Source organism: Trachurus japonicus, chromosome 17, assembly GCF_045865225.1.
Source record: "Trachurus japonicus isolate A0001 chromosome 17, Traja_1.0".
Lineage (NCBI taxonomy): Eukaryota > Metazoa > Chordata > Actinopteri > Carangiformes > Carangidae > Trachurus > Trachurus japonicus.
In genome coordinates, this window is record NC_140923.1 from 13,040,571 (window position 1) to 13,052,028 (window position 11,458).

At 38.4% G+C, this 11,458-nt stretch overlaps 2 protein-coding genes across 2 annotated transcripts in view; one reads left to right on the forward strand and one right to left on the reverse strand.

Annotated features, from left to right (window-relative positions):
* Positions 1 to 2,502, reverse strand: part of txndc12 (thioredoxin domain containing 12 (endoplasmic reticulum)) — a 12,465-nt gene extending 9,963 nt beyond the window's left edge. Inside the window, exon 1 of the mRNA XM_085806117.1 lies at positions 2,278 to 2,502. Within this exon, the coding sequence (XP_085662243.1) occupies positions 2,278 to 2,377 (100 nt within the window). The 5' untranslated portion in view covers positions 2,378 to 2,502. The remainder of the gene's footprint in view (positions 1 to 2,277) is intronic.
* Positions 2,503 to 4,322: 1,820 nt separating this feature from the next.
* Positions 4,323 to 10,218, forward strand: LOC146970244 (transcription factor BTF3 homolog 4-like). The gene is made up of 6 exons (XM_085805761.1): positions 4,323 to 4,371; positions 4,916 to 4,975; positions 6,468 to 6,581; positions 6,997 to 7,198; positions 8,816 to 8,875; positions 9,720 to 10,218. The coding sequence occupies exons 2-6, from the start codon at positions 4,922 to 4,924 to the stop codon at positions 9,764 to 9,766; spliced, it is 477 nt and encodes a 158-aa protein (XP_085661887.1). The 5' UTR covers positions 4,323 to 4,371; positions 4,916 to 4,921; the 3' UTR covers positions 9,767 to 10,218.
* Positions 10,219 to 11,458: the final 1,240 nt, after the last annotated feature.

Below are 11,458 nucleotides of genomic sequence, written 5' to 3' on the forward strand. Positions count from 1 at the left end.
TTTTTCCTGCACTTTGAAGGGCTGGAAAAAATTATATTATAGCGAACAATGGAACTGTGTTGTTTTTTTTCCAGGTAAAACCTCTTTTAGGCCACGAAAATAGGCTGTTTTTTTGGGTCCATTCACAACAATGTATGTTGTAAATCTCTGGGCAGGGCTATTATGGGCTGGCGTTGCTAACGGGAGGAGTGCAGAGAGTCTTCTACTGCAATTAAAGTACTTAGGGGCTATTTGTAGATCATGCAACCCCACTTTAAAAAAAAAAAAGATACTATCCCTTTAAGAGAGAGTGGGCCTCATCCCTGTCACAGATTTAATAAGGGACGTCATCTCACCAACAACGTCACGTCACGCTGAATTAATGAATAGGAAAGATTAGGAAACATTTAGTTTAGATTCATTATTATATATTTTGTATTTTGTAGATTGTTGTCAAAATACGGTTGAATAGGCTAGTATACATTTCCATGGGCCATTTAATTATTTATTTAATAATAATAATAATAATAATAATATTTAAGGGACTCCATTCAGCGATTGGTCATTCCTATGAACTTGGAAGTGATGTCATCTGTCGTAACCGACACTTAAGATTCAGTCCTCCACTTCGCTAAAAGTGTGAGTAATACGCTTGATAACTAACTTTTAAGTGCAGCTTTCAGCCACAAGTCAACTCTTAGCAGTGTTGTTGTTAGGAGTTATTCTTAGAGGTTTGATAAATACGGCCCCGGGACTCTGTGTCACCTCTGACTACTTGAGTCTAGTCGGTTTAAATCATGGCACCTGCATTTCCTGGTATGAACTCTGTAAATGTCACAGAGTGTGAAATATAGTTTTGTATAGAAACACACAAACATTCAGAAACACATTTACAGCCCCTGTGTTTCATAATATACTGTATGGTTTCAGAAGTGCTTGTACACTGCAAAAACCCCAAATCTTTCCAAGAATATTTGTCTTATTTCTTGTCAAAATGTCTCATTTCTAGTCAAAACTAATCTCTTTCCACTTAAAATAAGACTCATCACCTAAAAATGAACTTGTTTTGAGATCATTTTCACTTGTTTTAAACTAATTTTCACTTTAAATAAGTAAGAAATCTGCCAGTGAAAGCAGGGTTTTTGTGCTTGTAATAAGGAAGAAAAACTTGCCCCATTATCACATTATTTCTAGTGAAAATCTGCTTGAAAGATGTAAAAAGTGTCTAAAAACAAGCTACTTTTTATGTGATGAGTCTTATTTTAAGTAGAATGAGATTTGTTTTGACTAGAAATGAGACATTTTGACAAGAAATAAGACAAATATTCTTGGAAAGATTTTGAGTTTTTGCAGTGTAGTTGTTAATCATCAACAGTTTAATGCTTTGCTTCATCATCATCTGCTGCTGCTGCAGGATGAAGCTCTGACTGATCCGTCTGTCTTTTCTCACCACTCTGGAAAAAATACACAGCACTAGTACTTCCTTATTCAGAGGGCGTAAAAAAAACAGAAACAGTTTTACACAGACACAGAGGTTTCTTTTTAGTAAATAATCAACTAAAGTTGGGGCAAATGTGCAAATGTGTTGTTCCATTTTTTCATCCCTGTTCCTGATCTTTTGCTTATATTTGAATAAAGACTGTAAAAACATTGGGAGTTTCTGGGAGTTTTGAGCAGCGGGGTAGGCTATATCATCCATACAGGAAATATGTGAAATGATGCAGAAGAATACATAAATAAATGTATCTAAAAAGAGCTGTTCAGATGACAAAGGGGGGGATTAAAATGGCTTTAACACTTACTAAACTGCAGTTATCTTTTAACTTTTCATTCTGTATGAGTCACTTTGTGAATTACAAAAACCTGTTCCTCCACTTTCTTTCATTCATTCATGTTTAGTACAATGAATCTTAACATTTATTTTATTACCTTGACTATTTCTGACACAATAATAAACCTCCTAGATGAATAAAGTTATATTATTGTTTCCTTCAGTGGAGAAACCATTCACATTGAACTCAAAGGGCACAGTGTGACTGCAGGGAGGAGTGAGTGTGTTACCACTAGTATTAAAATACAGGAAATAATGAATGAATGCCCCACATACACATACACTCAGGAAACTACCTGTCCAGACCAGGAAACACACACATTTAAAGGCTTACACACACAAAAGACAGCGAGGTTAACACTGTGAATGACCCGGCACACACACACATATTCACACACATATTCACACACACACATCCTGCACATCCTGCTGCTAAGTCGACCGATGCACCGGCGGAGTGAACTCACCTCTGCTGCTCGCCGCCTGCACGACGTCCTGCAGACACGTCAGAGAGAAGAAAAGCTGCAGGGTCGAGAACAGCGCGATCTTCATCACAGATGTGTTCATTTTGTCTGGCCTTCTCTCTCTCAGCAGCAGCAGCAGCAGAAACAGCAGCAGAAGCAGCAGAAGCGGGTATTTGTGGGTAATAAATGGCAGTGGCTGCTTCTTTAACCAGCGACCCGGACGTTCTACTGCAAATTTCACAATAAAAGTCTGTTCAATAAAGTTGTGAAATCTTGTATTGGGCAGACTCCTCCTCTTTTTTTCTCTCTTTTTTTTTAGCAGTGATTTTTTTTTTCTTTTTAGAAACTTTATTAAGTCAGCAAGGTGCAATACAATTCAATACACCAACAGAACATCGCCAGGGCGCTTTCATACAAAAACATTGTAAAGTGTAGGCCTACATAAATTCAAAGTTTTTATAGCTTTCATGTTGATTGATTTTTTAATAGACTTAATGTATTGTTTGGCTTCATTTTCAAAAATAATAAAAAGTGGTTTTTGATTAGTGTAACGACATTTATGAATGTGCCATTTGGCTAATTGTATAATAAGATTGATAATATAGTATTGTTTTTCTTTAGAAGATGGATTGTCAGTGAAGCCAAACAATACGTTCAAAGCACAGGGGAAAAGGAGGTTCAATCGAAAAACAAATCAGGTTACAAATATCTTCCCATAATTTAGTTGAGAAAGGGCAAGACCAAAATAAATGAAAAACATCTTCAGGGTGTCCTACACAGAAAGAGCAGTTTAAATCTATATCTTTTTTAAATCGTTGTAAAAAAAAAAACTTGAATTATTTTAAAAGATACTTCTTTTACCTTATTATTAACAACTATATATCTAGCAGGTAAATTCCAGATTTTTTTTCCAGTTAAGGTTATTAACAAAGTTATTCCAATAAGCTATTACATATGGAGTCGATACGACTTCTTTCTGAAATAAAGAGCGTATTTTTTTTTTTAGCAGTGATTCTCTTTCCTGGAGGGGGGGGGGGGGGTTTGGTATTATTCACATGACATCACATCCACACTACAGCACCACCGCGTGCTCCTATCTGCAAACTCAGCTAGTCAAGTTAGACAAACAGGATGTCTGACCAGGACCGGAAGCTGAGCCGAAACCAAAAATTTAAAAGCCTTTGATTAAAAGTTTGTTTTTTTATTTTGTGTAAACTTTACATTATATTACACGAAAGCCTCCAAAGTTAAACTTTTTATGGTATCTAGAATAGTATTAATGACATCCCAGTGGCTCTAACCGCCTCTGAAAGGTGCTCATGGTGAAGTCTACTGCTGCATTCAGGTGGACAAAAATAGTTTATCTCTAAACATGGTGCTGCACTAATGCTGAGTTCTCAGGTTGAAGTAGTCAGGGCATTAAAAAAAATCAGGCTATAGAGCACTGAGTGCAAGTTGAAAAGAAAGATAGTAATCTAGTTAATGTTATAATCTAACATTGTCACACATTGTCAAGTGTTTCCGTAAAATGTAAACAAGAGCACAATTGTGTAAATCTGAGCTAAAACTATAGGTCATTAATTGCTTAAATAAACAGAAAAACTAACTGGGCTCCAGACTAACTTTTTTTTTTTTTTTACTAGGAGTGGCCCCTAACTTTAAATTTTAGGAGCACAAGCAAAAAAGTAGGGGTGCACAGTGTAAATCAACTTGCAAAGCAAATATTCACATTTCCTTTTCATTTATGATCCGCACACACACATATATATATAATATAATATAATATAATGACAGATACCAGATCCTTTGAGTCGCCCCTCCCATGTTTCACCAGTGTTAAATATTTTCAGATTTTTGTGTTTGAAAAATATATATATATATATTTAGGTTTTTAATTAATTCAACCCCACTTGAATAGATTAATTTATGAAGTTAGGCAACATGTTTTCTCTGTAGTAAGTCAAGATACTAGTTTTATTGTGAAAATCCCAAGCGGAAGTGTGTTGTATTGCTGCGGGTTTAAGCTGCGCTGCTGCCTCACACTCACCAGCAGCGAGAACATTTCCACGGGCTGTCAGTGAATTTCCTCATCAAAAGGTAACGAAAAATACAGATAATGACAACAATAACGATTTAATCTTGTGGTAAACACGAGTGTCGGCCTATTTCATCGTTTAATTTACAGTTGACCTCGGCTGTTTGCTTTAGCTTTGGCTCATCTTGTTGCGTTAGCCACCGTGCTAATTTTTAGCTAAGTTAGCAAGCATGCTAAGTTAGCAGCAGACAGGCTACATTAATGTTGTACTTAAATGTCACTTTAACGACTGCTTCTAGATACTCTTCTTTATCATTTTTAGTTTATGTTGGGTTGTAGTTTTCGGTGTAGTTGCCGTGTAAATGTCGGACCATCTGTCAGCTCTGTTAGCCTGTCTGCTAGCAGTGCTAACGTGTGGAAACGAGGATTATTGTAGCACTTATTGCTTAATTCATGATGTCTTCACTGCGTTAACAACCTTTAACCACACGTGCTTCCTAAAAGCCGAAACCGTGGAGACTTCTGTTATATCTTTGCCATTGGCTTTAATGTGAAATCATGGTGAAAAAACAATGTTAAATCCCCTCTTTTTGATTTTTTAAACAGAACACTATGAATCAAGAGAAGCTCGCCAAACTTCAGGCACAAGTCCGGATAGGTGGAAAGGTACGGTCTGCTCCTTTATCACAATTTATTTTCTTTTTAACTTGTATTATTGTTTTTTCACACAATTGGTTGAGATGTGTGATTGATTCCTACATCAAAATTGGGTTTTAAGGTCTTAAATGTTGTTATTTAGGAAAAATCTGAATTAGAAATGTTTTTATTTCCAAGAGCAGTAAAGGTCACTTTACAGCACAAGGAACTTAACGTGGTGTCAGGTGCAGACACTAAAATAAAATAAGATGAAATAGAAAAAAAGCAAAATATTATATTACAATATATTTAATTGGATACAATAGGATAAAGAATTGCACTTTCAGCTGTGACTACACACTGTTTTCATCATAGGTGAATAAAATCTGGTTTAGAAGTGTGAACTCAGAGCCTGTAATGGTTATATTTTCTAAATTTTATTTTGTAATCCAGTTACTTGATGAGGACCATGTGAGACAGTTGAAAGCAGAAGACAAAGCTCGTCTGTGAGTGAACTTGAAACAATATTTCCAAGTTCAAGAGTGACGATGTCGATAATCAGCTCTCTCTGTTTTTTTTTCCTGTCGTTACTTCAGTTGTTGCTCATTTTAAGGAGCGTGGTGGCATTCAGCATCTGTCAGGTCGTTTCTCCCGACCTCAGCGTTTCCTTTATTAGCCCGGGGCTGGGGGCACCGGCCCCTTCATCTGTGGCCTCTGTGGCTTTGTTCCCACTTATTGTGACGGCTTCAGCCACACACTAGGTGGCGTTATTTGTTGTTTTTTTTTCTCTCTGACAAAGGCCCAGTGTCTTTGGTTAGATTACACCACACTGTCATCGTCACACAGTCAAAATTTCTTATCTGTGTTTAACCAGAAGTAATGACATCTCACACACTGTTGGTCACTTCTACTCGTGGAGACAGTAATTAATCAGTCAGGACTTTCTCATCCAGGATCTCTAAAAGTGATAAAATCCCTGTTTTTAACTCCTAGGTTTAACTTTAGAGTCTCGTCTTCAACCGTGTACCTCATGTGCTCTCAATGAAAGTTATTAAACTATATAAACTCCAACAAAGCAGTGCATCCGAGGCTTTTCACTGTAACCACTTCCCTTTTCTTGTGGATTATATTAAGTGTAGTAGTGAAACAGGTGCAACTATTTTTTGACTATTTTTCACTGCAGTTACCTCTTTGTTTTTTTTTTATGGACATGACTCATCAAAGAGGAAAGACAAATTTATCACATCATCATATCAATATCACAGCTTGAATAACATATTTTAAAGGTGAACTGTTGTTTATTAGACTCATTTTGAGAAATGGAGCAAAAGCTCCTTTAATCACATCGCAGGTTGTAACCAGGCATCTGTTTGTAGCTGCTTCACCACACTCCAGAAATCATTCAAAAATGTAAAAATAGAAAACCCACAGTGTCCCACTTTGATTAAAACTTGACACTGTGGTATTAAACTGTGTTTGACATCCTGGTTCATTCTGGCATTCGCACCTGTTCTCTCCCCAGGGAACAGCCCGCAGGAAGAAAAAGGTTGTTCACAAAACGGCAACAGCTGACGACAAAAAACTCCAGGGCTCGCTGAAGAAACTGGCAGTGAACAACATTGCGGGGATAGAAGAGGTGAGGCGTCTCTGACAAGATTAAAAGGAAAACTGATGTCACTGCTGTCCTGGTTTTTTCTTTTTCTTTCTCTTCCTTCTTCTTTCGTTTCTTGGAGTCCTGAATCTTTTTATCGTTGTTGTGTCACAGGGAAGATAAAAGACGGGGATGGCCTAATCAAAGCGCTCTCCAATCATGTCATCATCTAGTTTATTTTTAGACTGCTTTTATCCAACAAGTTGCAGCACAGAGCTTCAGATAAATAAAATAATACAATCAAAATAATAGAGAATCCTCACACACACACACACACACAGGGAGCTCATTTTGCTTCATTCATTCATGTTGTGGTTCTGTTGAGTTTTCCAGGGAAGTCGGTAAAAACAATGAACATATTCATCATTAATTGATTTTTTTTATTCCCGCCGTCTCTCAGGTGAATATGATAAAAGACGATGGGACGGTGATCCACTTCAACAACCCCAAAGTGCAGGCGTCTCTCTCCGCCAACACCTTCGCCATCACGGGCCACGCCGAGACCAAGCAGCTGACAGAGATGCTGCCAGGCATCCTGAGCCAGCTGGGAGCCGACAGCCTCAGCAGCCTGCGCAAGCTGGCCGAGCAGTTCCCACGGCAATGTGAGTGCACACACACACACACACACACACTTAGACATTCCCTGTCACAGTGTCAGTGTATCATCCTAAATATAGGACTTTTTTTTTAATGGATGAAAAAGTTGTGAGTTGCCTTATATTCAAGGACGAGAAGTGTTTATTCTTGAGAACGAAGGTATTTTATTCTGAAAGACACACGCATGCACTAGTGTGGGCACATATACAGGGTTTTCCTTAAAGGGATAGTTCAACATTTTGGCAAAGTGGCCCATTGCCATAATCCGTATAGTCTTAGCAGTAGGTTTGTTACCTTTAATTGTCGGTGCAAGATGTTTTTAGAACGGTGGAGCAGAGCCGTGAGCTGCTCAGAGCTACGCTACGGAGGCTCATTATGGGATTTCTTGGTTTCCCTCATCAAACTCATCAAATACACAATCCAACAACTCCACAACGCTCTGGTGGACAAGTTGTGACCTGCACATTCACCACGCTATGAGATAATAACACAACGTTACCAGACAGAGTTGTTTTAGAGGTAAATTCATGTAAAACCGCTGATGCGCGCTCCCTTCAGGGGCAGTTTTTCCAGCAAGCAGTCTCTGTGTTTGAGTTGTGGGTCATTAAGTTATGAAGTTATCGAGTGCTTTCAGACGTTTCGCGGTGACTCGTTCTGAGTTAGTCTGCCTTTTTAAAAAATGCTTTGCTCGTCCTTTTCACCTGCGGGCATGACTGAGGGCCGGTGTAACGTGTTCTCGAACTAATGACGAGAGAAAACAGGTTCACGCCCTCTTTACTGTCTTGAATGTTAAAAAAAAAATCCCTCAGACTTGAAGCTGAGGTAGATGATCAGCTCAAAAAGAAAACCAGGTCAGTTAAAATAATTAAAACTGGATCCAAGTGAGCAGAGAACAGTTTAGTTGGTTTTATATGTTAGAGGAGAGACTCTTCAAACACTGATTAACCGATCTCTCAGTTGAAGTCAGTGCCTTATTGTGTGTCACACTTTGACTGGTGCGACCGGGTCAAACACGCAGCCTGTGAACATACAGCAGCGTCTTGTTTGTTTGTGTTGAATCACTGCTGAACCGGAGGAGGTAAAACCTGCACATGAGACCTGGAGGAACAGGTTGTAGCTGCGAGGTGAAGCGAGTAGAAAGAGAGGTGCAAAACAAAACAGCAACGGAAAAAGGTGCAGAATCAGATCAGAGGAAAGTCCAGCACACCGATCGTCTCTATCTAGACTCAGTGTTTGCACAGTGCAACACAAATAACCATGTGATTTTTTTTTAAATTGTGTACAGACTGAGACTCCAAATCAAATTCAGGTTCATTTTCATATCACATGCTTTTTCTGTTTGCAGATGTTCACTTAAATTTGCTGAGCACTTTCCTAACCTCACATCCACACAGAGCAGCAGCAGCAGCGTGTTGCTTCATGTTTCTATAAGCAGAACAAGAGAAACAAATCACTGACATGTTGAGACCTGAGTCAGGATGGAAAACATCAAAAATAGATCTGGGAGAATCTGATGCAAACATAAAAAAAAAAAAAGTCTAGTAACTATCAAAGAATTACTTTTTCCATTTTTCAGCTCAACTCTGGATTCACTTGTTGCTTTTTCTTTACATATTTTGCAGCAATGGACATGAAAGCAGTGAAGGAGGAGACTGCAGAGGAGGAGGACGACGATGTACCAGGTACAGATGGAGATTATTATTTAATTTTAAAGGAAACATCTCTTTGTAGTTCTCATCTTTGTTTCTTAAATCAGGGGTTCTCAACTAGTCTCACTCTGGGACCCACATTTTCCCATGGTCATTAAGTCGCGACCCACTTTTATAGAATTCAAACCAAGATTTTTTTTTTTTAAGCCTTTAAAAACTCATTTAGCTCTTTATTGAGCAAAGTGCATTTCAGAGCACATGAATGAAACTGAGGAGGACCATGACAACTGCATGTACGGAAGTGAATAAAATAATATCAAACTGCACAAAACGGAGACCAACAAAACAATATATTTGACTTCTAATGCATCTCTGCATTCAAAGCATATTCACAAAAGTGAATAAATATCAAATTGCACAAAATAAAGACCCACAAAACAAAACAAGATTCACTGCATTCAGGCCTCATTATCTTTGCATTCAGAGCAAATAATAAGAAACTGAGGAGGAGCATTACAATTGCATGTGTTCACGTGACGCGTGCCTTTCAATATAAGTTATTTTTCAAAATAAAATACATGTCCAACATCAGATGTGCATTAAATATTATTTACTTTTTTGACCAGCTGTCCGCGACCCATCCAGAACGGGTCCGCAACCCACTTTTGGGTCCCGACCCACCAGTTGAGAACCACTGTCTTAAATAATGCAGTAGACTATGAAAATTAGGACTTTGGAGTTTGCATTATGTTTTATTGGAACAGTTCAGCTGGAAAATGTTAAAAAAATATATAATTAACTCATCATCTTGCACAAATGGTCTCTATCTATCCTGTTACAACATCCTGATGCAGTTTGTCGTCTTTCTGTCTCTCAGATCTCGTGGAGAACTTCGATGAAGCCTCAAAGAACGAAGCAAACTGATGAATCCTCCCTTTTTCCTCCGTCAACCGTTGTATTTTTTACCTCTTGCGGACTCACAAAAGGGCATTTCCTCTTGTGGGGAAACGGTTGTTAAAGGTGCAATGCATCATCATCTCCGGAGACGTGAACCGCTTTGGTTCAGCCTGCCACTACAGCACGACGACAACGACAACAGCCAACAGCAACGACAACAACAACAATAAAAACATGATGCAGATACAAGTAGGTTTTGATTTCAGTAGGCGGTGATGTTGTGGACACGCCGAGAAAACGAGGGATCTGTACGACTCTCAGCACCCAAAGGACTCAAACGACTTTAGGGACAAGATTTCTACATGGTTAAACATGGCTAGTATTTAAGAGATTGTTTATTAAATTACAATTAAGTGAATGAATAATTCATTTTACATATAGTGGTGATTATGACTTTAATAAAACATTTTTTTGGTCTATCAATGTTTCTCTTTATTTGATTTTTTTGGGGGGGGAAACCGTTTTCCTACTTTGATGAGCAGCTCTGAAGTCGTGGTTGACGCCTTCATATGTCAAGTAATTATCAATACTTGTTTTATAAATAGAATAAACAGTTAAGCCTCTTCCTTTACACTTCATTGAATTCATAGATATTAGAGCTGATGTGAAACTGTGAGGTTTTAGTGATAGATTATCAGTTCAAAGCGGCAGCATTATGATTTCAAGACAAGTCGTCTGCTGCTTGAATTTCCTCTATGAATTGGAAAGGGGGAAAAAAAACAATTAATAGCTATGAACAACCTGTTACAACGTAGCAACAGAATAATATACTGTATATAACTACTGCAACACAAGTGAAAGCTCTGCTCATTTACTTAAAATATGAAAGAAATATCAACGAAACATCCTGAACTGTGCAGCAGAAGGGATCCTGTTAGTGTCGCTCATGTTTTAGCAACATTTTGATGACGTATGTTGTCAAAATGGAGCAAATTTTACCCAGTATTAATGTTAATTTTAACTTTTACAATTTAGTATGGGACTGTGCTTAATATGAACAAGGGAAACAGTGACTAGCTGTCATATGGATCGATTTTATGAAGCTCAATATTTCCCTTTTAAATGTGAGTAAAAGTATGAGGTAGTAAGAATTTTGTAACTTACTCTATTTTTCTTTTCTTTTTTTACCTTCATTTACACAATAAAAATCCCAGATGCTGATGTTACAGCCTCACAAGACGATGTAGCCTATATTTTCTTTTTTATTTGACCTTTTATCAGCTCTTAGTTCTGTAAACTTTAATGAACAGTTGCACATTGCTGCACCAGATAAACAGATTTTTTAAAACTATGACACTACAATTATTAAGCACTGTTGAAATTATAACTGGCTCTATCTAGTCTGTAGCCTACATAAGGTGGGGTTAACTGAGTTTGGTGGGTTTTTACACATCACTACATCCCCGCCAACACTGTCACATCCCGTTTCATTGATCATCTGTGACGCTGCTCTGCTGCATCATGCACCTGATCAATGGGCCGATGCTGCTGCTGCTCCTCTCCTCCTCCTCTCCTCCTCTCCTCCTCCTCTCCGTAGTAACAGGAGGAGGAGAGAGGTCTGACAAGGTTACTGGGGATGAACGTGCCATTTTGGCTCTGGGGTGTCGTATCGTGAGCGGGACAGGGGGGCTGCGGACCCGCCCCAGAGCACGACACACC

What these genes read in the sequence shown, in the direction of transcription:
- LOC146970244 (XM_085805761.1), top strand. Translation starts at nt 4,922, where the DNA reads ATGAATCAAGAGAAGCTCGCCAAACTTCAGGCACAAGTCCGGATAGGT. An exon ending in AAGTCCGGATAGGTGGAAAG is followed by an intron (nt 4,976 to 6,467) that starts GTACGGTCTGCT and finishes TTCTCTCCCCAG; the next exon opens with GGAACAGCCCGCAGGAAGAA. An exon ending in GGAGGACGACGATGTACCAG is followed by an intron (nt 8,876 to 9,719) that starts GTACAGATGGAG and finishes TCTGTCTCTCAG; the next exon opens with ATCTCGTGGAGAACTTCGAT.